This window comes from Gossypium raimondii, chromosome 4 (genome assembly GCF_025698545.1).
Source record: "Gossypium raimondii isolate GPD5lz chromosome 4, ASM2569854v1, whole genome shotgun sequence".
NCBI lineage: Eukaryota > Viridiplantae > Streptophyta > Magnoliopsida > Malvales > Malvaceae > Gossypium > Gossypium raimondii.
The window spans coordinates 11100585-11120860 of NC_068568.1; the positions used below are offsets into that span (position 1 = coordinate 11100585).

The 20276-nt window shown below is 35.8% G+C and overlaps 1 protein-coding gene and 1 pseudogene across 1 annotated transcript; both read left to right on the forward strand.

Annotated features, from left to right (window-relative positions):
* The first annotated feature begins 3694 nt into the window (after window positions 1-3694).
* Window positions 3695-4161, forward strand: LOC128040422 (uncharacterized; annotated as a pseudogene).
* Window positions 4162-14857: 10696 nt separating this feature from the next.
* LOC105780532 (BEL1-like homeodomain protein 9) lies at window positions 14858-19970 on the forward strand. The gene is made up of 4 exons (XM_012604918.2): window positions 14858-16523; window positions 18737-19104; window positions 19182-19242; window positions 19327-19970. Exons 1-4 carry the CDS (start codon window positions 15543-15545, stop codon window positions 19846-19848), a joined length of 1932 nt encoding a protein of 643 aa, XP_012460372.1. The 5' UTR covers window positions 14858-15542; the 3' UTR covers window positions 19849-19970.
* Window positions 19971-20276: the final 306 nt, after the last annotated feature.

Here is a 20276-nt window from a genome sequence, read left to right on the forward strand (position 1 = left end):
TTTCTTCATCAAACATGTCCAACGAGCTTTTCTTTTGGTTTGGCTGCTTCATCAGTTCCTGTTACCTCGGGCTTTCTCTATTCTTCCTTGACCGCTTCCTAAGCTAATTCAACAACTGGCATAATGAAATTTTTTTTCAAGATTTTTAATGGCATAGTTTGAAGAGCAAACTAGAAGAGGTGCTCAAGTGGTAGAGCTTTCTTGTCTCATAGTTTTCATGACAACAAATAGTGTTCAGAATCCTCTCCAAATAACTTTTGAAACACATTATGATATCACTTGAAAAACCGCATTAGTTTGTTGTGAATATCACTTGATTGTTCAATAGCGAGTTTAGTCATAGAATTGTTCAAATAATAAAATAGAAATAAAAATAGCAAAAGTACCCTTCTATAAGATGCATTTGCAACCCCAATATCTAACCCTAGCTAGTTTGTCTATGCAATTAGGAAATAACCCTACTCTACGAAGCTTTACTCAATGAATGATATCTAATTCCTCAAACAATCTAACCACCTATTAGTGTAAGCCCAAACTACCCTTCTATAAGATGTATTTGCAACCCCAATATCTAGCCCTAGCTAGTTACAACCACTCACCCAAACCTAACTTACAAAGGTTTAATTCAATCACTGATGGTCACTAAACTAACTATAAATACGATAACGGCAAGCGCACCAATCGAACAATAGTATAGCTATGGTGAGTAGGGAATATCGTATCCATGAGGACTAAAAGTGCTAGTAATTACCGTCTTCTTATTATCTAGCTAACAAATTGGGGTGATGTATTTTAATCTAAAATTACTAAACTAATTTATCTAAGGACGCAACAAAGAATGAAATAGGAAAATAGTCAAAGATAACCAATGAGATAGACAATACCCAGGAAATAATCCACCTAGGCTTCACCTATTATTATGAATCTGAATTAAACGATTTATTCACTTGTATCTTGATTCGTAGAAATCCCTAAATTATGTTAATATCTCTTTTGAGAGTAAGAACAACTGACTCTAGGTTGATTAATTGAAATCTCTTTCTAATTAAAACCCCTATTGTCGCATTAACTCGATTTATAGATTCCCATATTAGATTTGATTCTAATATGGTAAATTTATGTCGTCCTATTTCTAGGATTGCATGCAACTCCACTCAATTATGCTAGATCTACTCTTAAACAATGACTTTTGCTCCATTGAAATAAGCACATTAAACATGAATTACTATCCCAAAAATATTAAAACAAGAAATAAGCATACATAATTGATAACAAGAATCAAGTATTTATCATGTAAATCAGAAATCAAATAATAAGATTTATCATAGGTTTCATCTTCCCTAGGTGTCTAGGGAATTTAGTTCATAATCCTGAATAGAAACATCTCAAAGTTAGGATAACCACAAGATATAAAGAAACTCAATAAAACTTTGAAAGAAGTTAAAATAAGATCTTTGATCTTAATGGAGATTCGCTTTTGAATTGATTCCGATGGCGTTCTTCGAGCTTTTTCTTACATCTTCTTAATTTCCCCCTTAAGTCTTCGTCTAATTGATATTTATAGATTTTAGAATGCTCAGAAAGCTTAAAAATTAGGTTTTTCCGCGTATTTGAGAAGCATGATGCGATATCGACACGGCTGGCACATGGGCATGTGGCCAGCTCGTGTGGAAATGCCCAAGCCATGTGGATATTAAAACAACTCTATTTGTCCGATTTTAGCTCGTTTTTCGCTCCTTTCGCTCTCAAATGCTCTCATAAGTATAGAAACATAAATTTAAAGGATTAGAAGCATCAAATTCACTAATTTTTATAATTAATCATCTAAAAATGTATTAAGAATGGGATTAAAATATGTTACTTTTTATAGTTTATCAATCACAATTAATTCTTAAGACTAAGTGTAAAAACAAAGAGAACAATTAGCCAGAATAACAATTCACAACTCTCTACAAAAAAAAAACTACATCGAATGTACAAAGTATTGCCTTTTTGTAGGCATCCTAGGCAGTAATGATAAATGTCGAGAAATCTAAATAAACTTGACTTCCTGTGTGCCTTATAATCAATCAATAGATTCCTAAGTCAATAAGAAACTCCTTCCTTGAAACTAGCCAATGACGACGTCTTAAATAATCCAAGTCAAATTCTATTTCAAACTCTTCACACACTACTCCTCTTAATAAGTTCATTTTTTGAGAGCATGAATGTTGCATTTCATGAGGTCCATTTGTTTTAAAAGCAATGCATATGTTAAAAAGTTCATTAAGTAAAAATACTCAAGTTGTCTTATATTGTAATTGACTAAGTCCGTTACCAATCAGGTCACTGAGCAAACATTGTTGGACAGTCGTGGTCCTAACAACCTTTTTAATCACTTCACATCAAACAATATAATCTACTTTTTATTGGTTTTGGTGAAAATCGTGAATTTAGAAAAGAAGATAAAAAAAGATAGAAAACGCCTTTTTTTAATACTTTTGATCAAAGCCTTATAAGTGAATATCTAAGAAAAATTAATTTTACACATATATGATTGAAAAATTTATAATGTTAAAATTTATTTTAAGAGGATCAATTTAATTTGATCACATATTTACACACATACACATATGATTTTATTGGTGAAATAACTCATCAACGATATCTTGATTTTATTAGTGGAATGCCTATTACAGGTGTTGTTGTTTAGCTCTCTATTCCCACTAATCTCTGAATAAAGGTTGAATACCATTCTTTACCCTAACCTATGAATTGCTTATTCATAGCACGGTAGGAATGCTGGAAGATTACTTTTTCATTTTTGCCCTAATTTTTTCATCATCGTTCTTTCTACAATTTCAACTACAGCCTCCACATTCATTCCTTTCTTCATTTCCAAAACCCTAAAACACCATTGCCCCTCACCAACTTCTTTAATGTTTTCCTCATAGGAATCGAGATCGTAGAAATTTCTTAATTAAGGGTAAAATCTTCAGCAAGGAAAAAAAATCTTGACTCAATTGAAGAACACCAGATCATACAATTTCTAATCAATCTCTCAGTATTGATTCAGATTTTCTGAACCAAAAGCAAGTAATTTTCAAAGGAGCTTATGCAACATAAGTAACTCTAAAACTGATGATTATTTTGATTTTTGTTTATGCAAATTAGTATGTCGAATCACAAGTTTATTTCCCTATTTTGGGATCCAGATTTTCCTCAAATGAAACAAGTTTTTTTTAAATCTTTTAAGTGCTATAAGCGGTTGATTTTTGGGTTTTTTTCCTTTCTATGTAAGGTGTTTTAATAAATGTTTTTTCTCTTAAAGATGAAAGATTGATGGTGTTGTTGTGTTCAATTTTTCATTGGTTCATATTTATGCATTTTTGTAGGGTTAAAAGAAAAGTGGAAATGGTTCATTGCATGATGGTTCTTAAGATGCTATTGCATTTGAATCGAGTTATGAAGATTTGGGATTAATGGTAGTGGCGGTACTTAGGATGCTACTGCATTTGAATTGAGTTTTGAAGATTTGTGATTAATGGTTCATTGCGTGATGCTACTTACTACTTAGATTATGACTGAGCTATGAAGATTTAGGATTAATGGTTTTATTCGTAATGGTTGTTAGGATGCTATCGCATTTGAACTGAGTTACTAACTACAAATTAGCTTTAGGATAAATTTTGCACTTGCCTTGGTTGTTGTCAGCATGGAAATCGAGTTAGTACTGCATAATGGCGATTGCCACTGTAAGAAAGATGGAAAGTCCAAGCACCTACTAGTGTTATTGCTTAGAAATTTAACTGTTTTGACTGTTCCATGAGAGGGAACACTTATTTCACTGTCCCACATCAAAGGTTCGAGCTTTTAGGTGATTCGGTCCAATTCATTACTACATACACTTTCGGAACTCACACCGCAAAACATACATTCTATAATTTTTGTGGAATAACTTCATTTTATACACCATGGTCGAACCTCGATGGGATTACGGTGACACTCATATGCTTAGACCTTGGAACGTTTTCCTATGTTGAGATTCAAAATTTCGATGGCAAGAATTCGAAAAACTAATATAATCAAAGTGGCATTGCTTTACAATCCAAAATTCATTTCCACCAAGTAGCTCTCATTTCAGGTTTATTAATGGCTTTCATAAAAGAGGATTGCCATTAATTTGATTGTCTTTTGAAAATGCAGTCGTTTAGCTTCTACTTTACATCCGCTATGTATTGGGGCTTCATGGAACTGAATGTTATATGTATATGGTACCTGCGTGTCTGTATGAATGTATATGTGATTTCTAACTTTTGATCCTAAGTCGGTTGCCATGAAACATTTTAAAGTAATTTAGTTATCTTTAAATATCATTTTTAAAACAACTATAATTTTGTTCAAGACATTATTATTTGCTAAATAAAGAGCCAGTTTTGTTGAATGAAATTTGATAAAGAAATGAATTTCAGGTTTTTTATTTGCAAAGATATTTGTAATTTCTATTTTGTGATTTGTAAAGATTCTTAATATGTATTGTTCATCTTTCATTGGTAGTGTGTTATTGCTTCCTTTTCTTCTTTGGCTTGCTTGATTGCTTCATCCACCCACAATTGAGCCATTCATTTATTCACCGAATCATTGTAAGTTCTGTTGCAATTAAATTCTTTAATTTGGTTTACTATTATTGAGATTAGTATGGAAGAAATGTGACCATTTTACTATGATTTGAAGATATGTAACACTTCAATATCCTGCAGTGATGACTCGTCTGCCTTTAAAAGTACAAAGTGAGAGGCGTAAAAGAATTAGTCTTGCAGTAATTATTCGAAGATATGTAACTTTTTGTTAATGTATGAACATTATGTTTGGATGTAAAATATAATTATCAAGTTATTTATTATTTCTAATAATTTTCTTTTTAGTTTAAAAAATAATTAAATTATTTGTTTCGCCAACCATATTTTAACACATTAAATATGCATTGTAGTGTAAAAATAATAAAATAGATTATATATTATTTTTATAATATTATATATACTATGATTTTTATTAATTCATATTTTATTAATAAATATATTAATAGTATTATTAAAATATATTTAATAATAATCTTATTAATCCCAAAGCATTAAATGATTTGTGTCCCTCTACATCCACCTGGTATATGCCGATCAGTTCCTTTCCCTTCGTTTAGTAGTTGTGAGTGGTTCACTTTAGATCTTATTGGTGTTCCACCGCTCTTTTCCACAAAGGTGCTGGACGCTGTGATGGAGGTGCTTATTGTTCTTGCTTCTAAGCTTGTTTTACCTGGGAAGACGCTTTATTTTATTTTATTTTATCCTCCAAGGTTTCCGGTTAGTATCAAAGGTTCAGAAAAGTTGGTGCAAATTCACTTGGTTTCAAAACCTTTTAGAGTTTGAAATGTATTTCAATGGCGGTATAAGGTTTTTCTGAGAAATAAAAGCTTTTTAGTCAGTTTTCAATTTTACTAATTAATGCTTTTTTCATAAAATATTTTATTTAAAGTAATATTGTGATGTGTCTCAATTTCATTTATTGGAATTGCCACATACATTTTTTTTTATATTAAAAGTAGATTTTATGGACAATTTCTGGAAGCAATAGCGAACCCAGGAATCAAAGGATGATTGAGGGGCCATTTTACTCTCTTAATACACGTACACAAGGACAAATCCAAAAATACTTTGGACAAGCCCCCTTAGGTTGCTACTTAAAGAGTCTGCCTTTGTTAATCATCATGCTTCGGGGTAATCAATATACAGCTTAAGATTTATCAAATAAATTATTATTTTTTTCAAAATCATCGGTAGGTTAATGCCCTTGTATAAGTGTTGTATGAAAAAAATAAATGATTTGTTATGAAATATATTTTATTTCCATAGACGCGAATTCCTCCATCTTGAAGGATGAGATATCACTACACCATATTTCATAATTTATCAAATAAATTATTTTAATATATCTTTCTCTTATGCAAACAAATTATCTCATACTACGTTTGTAAAATAATAAGGTAAAAGAATATATCATAATGAACAAGACAACTGTGAACCTCTTGTTTGCCGCCCATCTTTCCACCCTCTTCCATGTCAAGCTGAACGATGGCGATGGCCTAAACTTGGGTAAAGACTTTTTAGGGTTTGCATCTCTTGATTTAAATAATTTTTGAGAATTAATTAAATAGGTCAAAATTTGTTATGAATTGAAAAAATAAAAACAAATTAGAAAGTTATGGTAGATGTAAACTTAATCAATTATTAATGAGTTGGTGATTTCGTTATATGAAATCATAGCTAGAAGAGAAATAAACACTTCAACTGTAAATATGCCAGACATCAATGATTTCATCTACTTTTGTCCTGGAAATTAAAAAAATGATTTTTGGTAGATTACACGATTATATGGTGCAAAATTTGGGCAATTTATCAATAAAAGCCCTTTTTTTCAAAAATTACTAAAATGGGTTCATTATTTTATTATTTATCGAAATGGTCCTTTTTCCGCGAAATCGCGTCCACGTCAGCACGAGTTGCTGATGTGACAACAAATCGTGCCCTCAAGGACTCGATTTGCTGCCACGTCAGCAACTCGAGCTGACGTGGACGCGATTTCCTGGCGCATACACTGACATCGCGCTGACGTGGATGCGATTTTACCGTTTTTCCCACGTTAGGTTTTTTTGGCTTTTAGGGTTTAGGGTTCAGGCTTTTAAGGGTTTTTAGGTCTTGGAAGAAATAATTTCGAGTTGACGTTTCTGATAAAATAGTATAAAATCGCTTCTAGCAGGATGGTATTTGAGAAGAATTTATGAAATCGCGCCCTCGTGGACGCGCTTTTGCTACAGTAGGTCATGGAAGAAATAATTATTTTTTTGACGTTTCTGAGCAAATAGTATAAAATCGCTTCTAGCAGGATGCTAGTTGAGAAAAATTTGTGAAATCGCGGCATCGTCAGCGCTCTTTTGCTACAGTAGGTCATGTAAGAAATAAATTTTTTTTGACGTTTCTGAGCAAATAATATAAAATCGCTTCTAGCAAGATGCTATTTGAGAAGAATTTGTGAAATCGCGCCCTCGTGGATGCGCTTTTACTCTGATAGCATGTTTAATGAGGTTATAAATTAGGCGAAAATGTTCTCGTAATGCATAAGTCACGCAGAAACAATTTAGAGAGGCTAAGAAGGTTAGAGTTTCAAATATGAGTGAACGTATTAGTGCTGTTATTTACTACGATGGTGAGGTTTGCCACACCGAGAATGGTGTTGTTTTTTTGTCGGAGAATACGTGCGACTGGTTTTAACCAGAACATAGATTTGACAAAACTTCGTAAAAGGATTAGGCGTAAAATTTTTGGAACAACGCCAATGAAATTTCTGTCTATCATGTATCGATTTTGTTCTTCTGTTGATCCGATGACATATGACTCGTTCGACATAAAAGGTGCTCGTAGCTTAGAGGCAATAGTGCTGACTCATCTTGCTAGTGGAGCACCTTATATTGAGTTATATGTACAATTTACATTGCCAACTGATGTACCAGCGGCCGGTGTTCGAGATGTATACACCACTCCTGGCCGACACTCGGTCAGCGGGTTACAAAATACGAAACAACCCATGTTCGGTAGCGGTGTCGATTGCACATCCCCTGCAAGACACTCTGTCGGTGGATGGGACATGTACGTCGGTGGCTCGATGTTTGATGCTGGCAATACGTACTGGGGAGCGGCATCAAGTTCTAGAGAGTGGCAATCTACATCCAATTGTGGACGTTATCAAATGCCCAAAAGAAGGGATGATGTACTCCCTACGACGTCAACCGGTGAGGGGACCTCGTACACTGCAGATGATTGTGGGTTTGAAGATGACTCGGATGTGGATCTACTTCGAGAGCCCGGGCCGGATGGTGTAAAAGTTGGCTTATTTTCTGAACCGGAGCCTATTCCAACAGAAGCTGAAGATGCTGACAGGAGTTCAGATGAGAATGAAAATCCACGATTCAGAGCATACTCACCTCCAGCCCACATGCATAATGTTGATCTGTCTGCAGATGAGGCATTAGAGTTTCCAGATCTACCACACCGGTTGCATGATCGTACAAGTTCGGGGGTAGATTTCGGTGAACTTGAAGTTGGTAATCAGTTTATCAACAAGGATAGTTTTATTGGTGCTTTGAAACAACATAGCATCAAAAACGACGTTAACTACCACGTCGTTAAATCAAAATCTGATAAATTTTAGGCGAAGTGTGCGGTGCAAGACGGCACATGTTCATGGAAAATCTACGCCTCGTTAAGGAAAATGACAGGGTTGTGGGAGATAAAAAAGTACAAAGGTCCACATACATGTGCTGCAGGTATAGTATTGACTGTATCTGAATAATACTTTTATTATGCAATGTTGCATTATTTAATGTACTCCCTTTTTAGGTGTTTCACAAGATCATCCCAAAATGGATTCAGCTATGTTAGCTAGCTTGATACTGCCCACGATAAAAGCAGATCCTAGAACTTCAGTGCCGGTGTTAATTGCCAATATCCGTAGCCAAATGGGGTACACGCCCTCTTACCGCAAGGCTTGGATAGCTAAGCAAAAGGCGTTGGAGAAGATGCATAGTGGGTGGGACGCCTCATATAATGAAATATGGCAGTGGTGTCAGGTGCTAGAGAGATACGTCCCCGGTGCCACCACGGACCTTGAAACGGAACATGCGTACTACAATGACCGATTGCTACGTGGATGCCAAGTGTTCAAACGCCTGTTTCGGACCTTTAAGCAATGCTGAGACGCATTTCCATACTGCAAGGCGTTGGTACAAATTGACGGTACCTTCATGTTCGGTAGGTATACTCATCGGCTATTGCTTGCAGTGGCATAGGATGGCGGTGGGAGAATTCTTCCAATTGCATTTGCAATAACACCGGGAGTCGTCGATGATCGAGATTTTTCTCTCTAGGTTAAGGAGGCATGTGTGCCCCCAACCTGATATCTGTGTTATTTCAGATCGGGCCGCCGGTATACTAGCTGTATTTGATCGAGAGGGAAGCTTATGGCAGCGCACACACCATAGATATTGCCTAGGACATGTTGCTTCGAACTACTACAGGCAATATCCATCTAAGAGCGAACGACGACAAGTGACCAACATGGGTATTTAGTCTATATCTGTGTTGTTTCGTTTGTCAATTTGAATTAGTTTTATTGGTAGAAGTGGTATAAATTATTCGCTATGATATTATATTGGTAAGGTATGAAATAAATAAAGATAGTTTTCAGGAGATGTTAGAAATTTTACGATCCCAAAACAGAGAAGGGGCGGACTACCTTTGTAACATATGTTTCGAACAATGGGCACAAGCATACGACGGCGGCCTACGATATGGCCATATGACGTCGAACCTGGCAGAATGTATAAATTTTGTTCTTAAAGGAACGCGCCATCTACTAATAACATCGGTTGTGTGAGAGACATATTTTCGTTTGGCGGCGCTATTTCCAAAGCGAGCAGCAAGTTATGCAGGCCAGATGTAGGGAGGCCATGTATGGTGCAGTAAGGTAGTTCAAGAAATTAACAAGGCCAAGGCGAGGGCAAACACCATGCACACAGTGTGTCACGATCGAGACAATTTATGGTTTTACGTGACAGAGTTTGACAGACCGCACCAAGGTGTTGTTGGCGGACAATATCGTGTACACTTGCGAAATAAGACTTGTGACTGTGGGATGTTTGATGTACTTCGTTATCCATGCGCTTATATTATTGCAGCTTGTCAGAAACTCCGTCTGGATCCGATGAGTTATGTGGACGAAGTGTACAAATTAGAAAGCATGTACAACGTATGGGGACACGTTTTCCCACCGGTCCCAGATGAACGTAAGTGGCTGCCCATATCTCTTGCTCCTTTTAAGCTGTTACCATATAAAGAATTACGTAGCAAACCAAAGGGTCGACATTGCTCGACTAGAATACATAACAATATGGATATCCGAGAAACAACCAGTCAAACGAAGTTGTGCTGATGGTGTAGGAATCCAAGCCATACAAGTCGATCATGCCCTAATCGCAATAGTTGAATGTAATTGTAAAAAAAATTAAGTTTGTGAAACTATTAATTGATAAATTGTATTACGTTAAAAAATTGTATTAATGGTTAGGAAAATTATCAAATTATATACAATTATTAATTTTAGTACCGGTCAAAACATTTTTCCAAATCTAACATTATGTGAATGTAAAATTATTAAGTCAAAAATTGTATTAATGGTTAGTAAAATTATCAAATTATGTAAAATTATTATTTGTTAGTACCGGTCAAACATTTTTCCAAATCTAACATTACGTTAAGGTTAGGGTTTTTAATTAAATTAGGGTTTAGGGATTAAATTAGGTTAGGGTTTTTAATTAAATTAGGTTAGGGTTTTTAATTAAATTAGGTTAAGGTTAGGGTTTTTAATTAAGGGTTTAGGGTTTTAATTAAATTAGACTAGGGTTTTAATTAAATTAGGTTAGGGTTTTAATTAAATTAGATTAGGTTTTTAATTAAATTAGGTGGGGTTTTAATTAAATTAGGTTAGGGTTTTTAATTAAATTAGGTTAAGGTTAGAGTTTTAATTAATTTAGGTTAGGGTTTTAATTAAATTATGTTAAGATTAGGGTTTTTAATTAAGGGTTTAGGGTTTTAATTAAATTAGGCTAGGGTCTTTAATTAAATTAGGTTAGTGTTAGGGTTTTTAATTAAGGGTTTAGGGTTTTTAATTAAATTAGGCTAGGGTTTTTAATTAAATTAGGTTAGGTTTTAATTAAATTAGGTTAGGTTTTTAATTAAATTAGGTTAGGGTTTTTAATTAAGGGTTTAGGATTTTAATTAAATTAGGCTATGGTTTTAATTAAATTAGGTTAGGGTTTTTAATTAAATTAGGTTAGGGTTTTTAATTAAATTAGGCTAGGGTTTTTAATTAAATTAAGTTAGGGTTTTTAATTAAATTAGGTTAAGGTTAGGGTTTTCAATTAAGGGTTTAGGGTTTTTAATTAAATTAGGTTAATGTTAGGGTTTTAATTAATTTAGGTTAGGGTTTTTAATTAAATTAGGTTAAGGTTAGGGTTTTAATTAAATTAGGTTAATGTTAGGGTTTTTAATTAATTTAGGTTAGGGTTTAGGGTTAAATTAGGTTAGGGTTTTATTACATCAAATAAACTTCTATTTTATTACATCAAATAATATCAAAATAACTCAAAATTTTTTTATTTTTTACATAAAATAATATCAAAATAGAGCTAAATATTTGTACAAATAAATTTAAATACGGCAATCAATGTCTATACCCGGGGGATTCAGTGCCACATGGCGGCCGTCGACGGTTACGCGCTGGATTCCTCCTTTGTCTAGCTTCCGGCGGCGGTTGTTATTCCTCCGGTGGGGATTATGGTTCTTCCGGTTCGGCATCTGGTTGTCGGACTTAGGACGATGATCCACCTTCAAAGAATAGGGTATGTGGAGGTGTTTGCATCAGGAACGGCGACGGTGTTTGAAACCCATACGTTGGTGGGGATTGGTAAAAAGGAGAGCTCCCCGACGGCCCCCCTTGCGATCCCTCGTGCGCCGCTGGCCTATACATCGGCGGTCCGCTCGGCATAATAGGAAATGGAGCTGAACCGGGCATTTGGCTCTATATAAGGGTTAGGGTACATATAAGGGCTAGGAAACGCACCTGACATCATTTGAAAAGGCAGTTGCGTGGGTATCATCAGTTGAACTGCTGCGTCGGTGCTCTCGTTGGGCCTGGTGATCTTATGGCCGCTGATGATGAGCCGGGTGAATGTCTAAGCCTCGTTGAGGGGCTGCCTTCGTCTCGTCGTCTTGGATTTAGAGGCCCGCACTTTACCCTTTCGACACGTATTTGCCGCTGCCTCTCCTCTAGCGTCAGTAAATACGACTTGCAATGGATCCTAAACCATGGCATGTATTCTGGAATGCACGATAACTCCGGAACGATGATTGGTTCTCGAGTAGGTAGATATTCATACCGATCTTCCCACATTTCCATGTACTCAGACCAGTATCTCGGCCAATCTGTATTCAATTGCCGAAGGTCGACTTTGTGTTGATCGTCAAACTCCTTAGGATCCACCGGAATCGGTTGTCTACATCGAAACTGTCGTAGCACTCTGTCTGTCTGATGCAGCTCCACGGTTGCGTAGTTGACCAACACGACTTTCACGTGCCAAGCTCGTGGATTTTGTAAAAACTCTTTCGAGATTACTGCCCGAATTGCTGGATCCTCGTATGGTGTCCATTGAAACTATATGAACATGATAGAAATATTAGTTATATACATAATACTAAATACTAAATACTAAATATCAATCGAATAGCGAATGTATGAAAATATCTATTTGCAATAATACTTACTTTTGCTTCTGACCGTTTGTCCAATAGAAGCCGTATATCTTCAAGAGAGGACGGTAATCGAGCATAACTTGCCAGATGGTTCCACCAAATTAAATAAAATTTTAGCATACTTTTATTTTTAAAAATCTACATAATAATTGTAAAATGTAATATAATAAAATTTACCTCGTTATGAGTGAGAATGTATATGGGTGGTTCACTCGAGGACGTAGAAATGGAAAGCAAAACCGTGCCAATGACTGCAATAGTGACAAGCAACCTCCGATGTTTGCTCTCCTCGGTCGCGTCGCCCCGCATATCTCCCGATATAATGTTGCCAAGACGGCAGACCCCCAACTCAATTCACCGGCTGCTCTAAAATCAATGAGTTTTAGTAGCCATCTTAGATGTACATGGCTTCATGACGTGTCGGGCATTAGATAACCTCCAATTATTTGAAGAATGTATGCCCGAACATATCGGATTCTTTCAATTTCGGTTGAATCTTCATCCAGATTAGGGAATGTGTCACGTAACCAGCCCATCTCGACCTTACCTCCCTCTATTTTTTTCGGAATAACGCCCAAAAGCTCGTAGCACACCGCCTCCCAATTGCTAGATTGGGCAGACCCGGTGACTGGGTTCCCGTCCACCGACAATCCCAACTGCAGACTAACATCTTCTAGAGTGATAGTGCACTCTCCACATGGAAGATGGAATGTGTGTGTCTCGGGTCTCCACCTCTCGATCAACGCACTGATCAGTTTCGGGTCCAACTTGCATCCCCGGCCCACCGTCGCCACGTGCCAAAAACCCACTTCTCGTAGATAGTTCTCTACCAACGGTGATGGAGGAGCATGCATATTCTGGATATTGCATTCCAATACCCGATCTTCAGACTTTTATAACAAATAATAAATTAATAATTATCTAAAAATGTATAAATAAAAAATTCTTAAATAATATTTAAAAATTAAATTTAACACTTACCATTGTCATTTGTTCCACCGATATGTGATGCCTATCAAGACGAGTCAATGATGCGGCCATTGATGAAATCGTACAAATTTTTACAATTTATAAAAATATAAAAAATTTTAAAATTATTTTAAAAAAGGAAATTGAGAGGAAATTGAAATTAAATATGGATTTGAGAGAATTTTTTAAGGAAATTGAGAGGAAATTAAAATTAAATATGGATTTGAGAGAATTTTGGAAGGAAATTGAGATAATTTTGGAAGGAAATTGAGAGGAATTGAGAGGAAATATGAGAGAGGATTTGTTTGTGAAAAAATAAAAAGGGGTGGGGGGTATTTATAGTTTTTTTTTACCGTTGGGGGGAGGGCAACGGTCAAATTTTTGATTGTTGGGTACTGTTCATGCGCGGTCTAAATCGCGTCCCACGTCGTATGAGTTCTTGACTTGGACGCGATTTATCAGCAGATCTCGACATCGCTATTTGAAGTGGACGCGATTTCCCGGAAAAGGACTATTACGATAAATAATAAAATAATGGGTCTATTTCGATAATTTTTGAAAAAAATGGCTTTTATTAGTAAATTACCCGCAAAACTTTTATATATAAAAATACAAATATAGAGACAAGAGAATCATATAATATAAAAAGGCAAATATAAAATAGGTTCTAACATTAAATTTCCCGTGGAATAAAGGTTAATCATATATCTTACTTTAGCATCAACTACGAGTCCCTTAATATAACACTTGAAAACAGAAAAATAATATTTTGTACACACACATTGATAAGATAAAGTATATATACTTGTTCAATGTTAGGTTTATTTATCTCAATTTCAACGTCTGTTTATTTAAATAAAAATATTAATTTTGAAACATGAATTCATAAAAGAAAATGTTTTTAATGATGACTCCAACTTTTTCATTTTGTATAAATAATGATTGAATCGAGATTCATTTTATTAATGAGTAACATTGTGATAATCTGAATTGGATCGAGTTAGTCGTTTTAGTTGAAACAAGAACCATCAAAAGATTTTAGATTGATTGAATTGAGAGTTGATACAGATTAATTCAATTGAACCAGTTTTTAATAAATCAATCAAATTAATTAAATTATTAAATTAATAATTGGATGGATTTAATCAGGAAATAATAAAAGATTAGAAGAAAGAAAACCTCGTAAAGCGAAAATGGAAAGCATTGGAGGGATAGATGGGATTGAGTGTTAAGATCGGCAAACTCAGCCTTTCTTTCATTCATCGATCTCCTCACGTGCGTCATCACCTCAGAGGCAATGATCGTTTTTTACACAATAAACCAAATTTTCACATCTTCATATTTATGAAAATAAAACGGGTTTTATTTTTTTCATAAAGATATGAATAGTCAGTCATAGAATATAATAATAAGAAAAGCTACTTTTTTTCTTCTTCTTTTTTGATTTGCTGGTTAGAATAACCCCATAGCATAAAACACCAAAAGATTAGATAAAACGACAAAACATCTCTCCCAACCTTTGTCAGAAATATCTGCAACACAGTTTGTTCAATTATTACCGCAAATAGCCGGTCATCTTCCGGTCTCTCGAAACCCTATGATCACCAGACGTTCGAAGTGGTCAGAGAGAGAAAGATCACAGAGAAAAAAATAAACAAAGATTTCGTTCGAGTGCCGGTGTGTGTTTTTTGAGTTTGAGAGTGAGTGACTAACATGACATTGAGTTCATTTCTTTTTGTGTAAGAAAAAAAAAAAAAAGAAAGAAAAAGAACCAAGGAGAAAGATGTGTGAAGTTTTTTAAGTCCCAGGGCCAAAATTTCTGTATCTCTTGAACGAATCAGTTGTTAACTGCACCGGCTTTCTCTTCTCTGCCATGATCAACCTTTCATTAAATCATTTACAAAATATAACCCCCACCTTTTATCTTTTTCACTGTTTTTTATCTAATCAAATCCTTTTTTAATATAAAACCTTACAATATCAAGGATATAGTCATCTTGTTCTACTTATTTACTCTCTCTCTTTGGTTGCTGTTTCTCTTTTCTGTACCCTTTTCAATAAATTTCATTTTTTTTCTGGGGCGTTTTCTTGTAGACTGAAACAGTTAAAACTGTGCGTGTCTATCTCTTAGAGTTTCAGCTAGAGAGGTTTTTTTTTTTTATTTGTTTTTGTGTGGCTATGGCGGAGGGTTTTGAGCCCTACCATGTCCCACAACAAAGCAGAAGAGATAAGCTAAGAATTGTGGCACAAAACCACTCAGCTTGTGTTGAATCGACGGCTGTTACACTTCCAGGCTGCTCAGGTCTACTTCCTTTGTACGACGCTTCTCTTCTTTCCTCCGATTTGTTGACTTGCGCTGCCAACGCTAGTGCTAGCCATGACTTTCACCATCACCAGGCCAACCAGCTTTCGGCTTCGGCTTCTGGTAAAAACAGTAGCCTCGTTTGTGGAGTTAAAGAAGGTGTGAATTCCATGGGTTTTGTTGGTGGGGTTGTTAATGGTTCTTCATCAGCTTCTCATCATCACCCTTATTTGGACGGACAATCGTCTTTACCCGTGAACCCTAGCTCCATTCATGATATGAATAACAGCCCTTTCCTTTATACCCCGCAAAACCTTCAAACCATAAGAGATTTTGACCAGTCTTATAACAGTGGTGGTGAAGTCGTGGTTTATAAACCTGAACCTTTGTCCTTGAACCACGAGTCCAGTGCCACTGCTCAGGCCTTGTCTCTTTCTTTATCTTCTCATAATACCCACCAAAACAATCTTCCTTTGGAGCTAAATCTACAGAGATACGGGTCTACCATCTATAGTGACAAGGTCACTGACAGTGGTTATGTGGTTCCAAGCATTATTCGTGGCAGCGCTTCTACGTCGAATGAGGTTTCCAGGGGCTCCCTCCCTCTCGGGCCTTTCACTGGCTACGCTTCGATTTTGAAGGGATCCAGGTTTTTGAGGCCCGCCCAGATGTTATTAGAAGAGCTTTGCGATGTGGGTAGGGGACTTTATGCTGAAAAAATGACTCCTGATTCTTCTTTGATGGACCCTTCATTGCAGAATTTGAGTGGTACTGGAATTATTGATGATTCTCTCAGTGGGGGAGATGGTGGTGAGAGTAGAAGAAAGAAGTCGAGGCTAATTTCAATGCTTGACGAGGTTAGCTTCTCATTACCATTTCTTCTGATTTGGGCTTTGATATATGAATGATCCGACATGCAGTTCATGTTTGATGTACTTTTTTTTTTGTTTTTGGTTTTCATGGTTGGCAGTCCTGGTTTTCTGTTCTGCGAAGTTGGTCTTAAAACGGTAGTATATTAGTTTATTTGTATCCGTGTCTTTATCCCCCTTTAAAATCTTCCTTGAAGATGGTCTCTTTATGAAACTCGAGCGTTTCTGTCACTGTACAAGTCATCATCCATTATTAAAATAAACAATGTCAGATACTTTTTAATGGCTTTAAGTTTAGTCAGTGCTTGAACCAACATGCAATCTTGGGTGTTGCATGCATAATTGTCTGTAAAGTATACTCTACCTTCATCCATTTTTATAAAAAAAAAAATGAATGTTCCCTTCCCTCTGTTGTTTATGAGCCTTTCCTCAATTGAATATTACGTGAATTAGATTCCTGCATTTGATGAATGGCCTCTATGATCACCAAAAAAAATTATCCTTTTATGTAAAGGTGATAGTAGGGAATATATGCACTAAGATAAGTGTTAAAAAATGCTTCACAACCATAGAAAGAGTTCTAATAAGTGACAATGTCACCAATGTTTGGGGCTACTTAATGTGCTTTTTGAGTGATTGAAGGAATCCATTTGAAAAGATTTATACTCCAAAAAAAAAAAAAAAAGTTTTGTGGAAAACCTAATTGGTTATTCCAGATCTGCAGAAGACAAGGGCTATAACTTCATTTAGTTACTATAACACTGGTATCTATGTAGATTACTGATCTTAGTTAGCCCTCCACTTTTTATCTAAGTACTGTTTTTAAGAGTTAGGGATACTTAACTGGTTCCTTGGAATGCTTATTGTAGTGAATAAAATGGCAAACCAAACACCTTGAAATTTAGAATTTGCTACTTTATCCGGAATAACAGGCGTTTGCAGTGCTTTAAATGTTTTGATAAGCTACTTTCATAAAATAATAATACTGAATCATGAGTTTAGTGATTCATGTTTTGGTTGGGCCCAAGACAAAAGCTTCATCAAACTTAATGTTATGATGACAGAAGGCTTCAGACTGCTTATCTTTTTAGCTTTTGCTTGTTGAATAAATCTAAGTGATATGTATTCTGAAAGTCGGGGGGAATTATTTCTCTCAGATGTGATAACTTTCCTGTTATTGGATTGAGAATTGTCTGTTCTTGTAACTGTTAAGTATTGTCTTTGTGCTTTTAGCTTGTTGCAGTTCACTGTCATCCGGTCTGTGGTTTGAAGATGTGTTTTCTTCAATTTCATATAAAACTCTTATCAATTTCCTGAAGCTAATCAAGCTGTGTCCTTGATGGTCTCTCCGTCGGGACATAGAATAGACGAGTAATTGCATGTTCTAAATGTTTGATTGTCTACCATGGAAAGGTTTATGCCATAAGTTCTACATGGGGCAATTATGTTGGGTTATAAATTATAATATTTTCTAAAGCTTTCAAGCACAAGTTTTAAGATATATACTTTAAATGTTTGAATAATGATTTATAAAAGATCTAAATAGTATGTATGACCATTGAACTTTCTGTTTTCATTCCATACGATGCATAGTTTATTCTTAACTTATTATCCCCAAGTGGGTGCCCCTCTGGCCCTCATTTCCATTTACAAGTAGCTAGAACAGTTCGATGTGATGAACTGAGCTGGTAAAATAAGGGGGTCATGTTGATACAGTCCTTTGCTTGGCAATTGGTTTGGTGCTTCATGGTGGAAATTATGTACTATCGTAAATCCTACATACTGGTTTTCACTTTATAAGGAAATTGTTTGGGTAGTTGACCAAATGACAAAAGAGCATAGCATCAAAACAAGTATCTTGTTCTTTCAAAATTATGCTGTTGTCTTCACTAGGTGCATCAAGCTTCAGCCTTTTCGGTTTGCGTTTGTTTAATTGTTCGATCTGTGGTTTACGGTATTTTCTTCCACTGGATATTGTTAAGGGTTCAATTTCTGTTACCATATTTAATTCACAATGACTTATTTTTTAATTTCTTGCAAGGAACTGTGTTTATTGTTGATTAAAATGAATTTTTAGACTGGATGTTACCACCCAAGATCTTAAAAATTCCTGAATTGGTGCTTTTCGATTTTCAGAATTGTACACCCTTTGCTACTTGTTAACCATTTTGCAACTTTCTGACCATCTTTATCATTATCAGGTTTACCGGAGCTACAAACAATATTATCAACAGATACAAGCTGTAGTTGCATCGTTTGAATATGTTGCCGGACTGGGCAATGCTGCTCCTTACGCAAACTTGGCTTTGAAAGCCATGTCTAAACATTTCAGGTGCTTGAAGAACGCAATCACCGACCAGCTTCAGTTCATTAATAAGCCTCATGGTCGGACAAGCCCGGGAAAAGATGAAGGTCCAATGTTTGGAAACACTGAAAGAAGCCTTTATAACCTAGCTGTTCATAATGCTGGGTTCCATGAGCACCAACCTGTTTGGCGACCTCAACGAGGCCTTCCTGAGCGTGCTGTAACTGTACTTCGAGCATGGCTATTTGAACACTTTCTACACCCGTAAGTACCTGAATTGCAAAAGTAAACCTGTCATTGGTAATTGATTGGTTTTTTAACTTTTTTGTTCAATGTTTCAGTTATCCAACTGACACAGACAAGCTTATGTTGGCTAAACAAACTGGTCTATCACGGAGCCAGGTTTGCCATTTATCATCATTTTTACGTTCTTTTATATTATCATTTTGCCAACATTAACTTCGAAAGGATACTGTTGCAAACCAGGTGTCGAATTGGTTTATAAATGCGAGAGTGAGACTTTGGAAGCCAATGGTAGAGGAAATACACATGCTCGAACAAGCTCAAAAAAATTCGCAGAAGGAGGCTAGAAATCCGAACAAGTCAAGTGACCATTTGTCTTCCGCAAACTCTATCGCACCCGAAAATCCATCTACCTCCTTTCAAAGGGCTCAGGATACCCCATCAAAGCGCACAAGAAGTGAACCACTTTCCGATATACCCCTTGGAAGTGAACCACATAACTTGACGTACAACAGCTTATCAAGCCATCCACATGTTGGTATGGGTGTTAGCATGGCTGGTGGGAGTAATGGTGTCTCCTTAACACTTGGTCTTCATCAGAACAATGGTATCAGCTTATCCGAGCCATTTTCTTTTAATGCAGCTCAGCGGTTTGGCCTTGGCCTAAGCAGTGAGGGGTATGTTATCGGTGGTTATGAAGCACAAAATCGGCATTTTGGCAGGGATGTTATGGGAGGACAACTTTTACACGATTTTGTAGGTTGAAAAAATGTTTCAGAGAAAAAAAGCTTTCTGGTCATTATTTAATTGGACAGTATATTATACTAACGAAGTTTCGAGTAGATTAAAGCCAATATTGATTACCAGAATGCAAGCTGATTGCCATCTTTTTACAGTGCAAGATTTATGCCATCAAATCAAGTCCATATTTTCTTTCAGAAAATGTCCGCCGGGGCAAAGGTTATTGGTGTAAAATTCTTGTGTAAAATTATAATTTACATGATAGAAAATATAAACGCTTGAGGCCGTCAAATCAAGTCTGGCCTTAGAATATGCATGCATGAGTTCCATTATAATAATTCGTTGTCGTTTCAAAGGCAAGTGAATACTACTGACTATTTCTTATCCCTGTTTAAACTGAGCACCTTTAATACAAGTAGCTTGGCAGGGCTAAAGCACTTTGGATGGAGAAA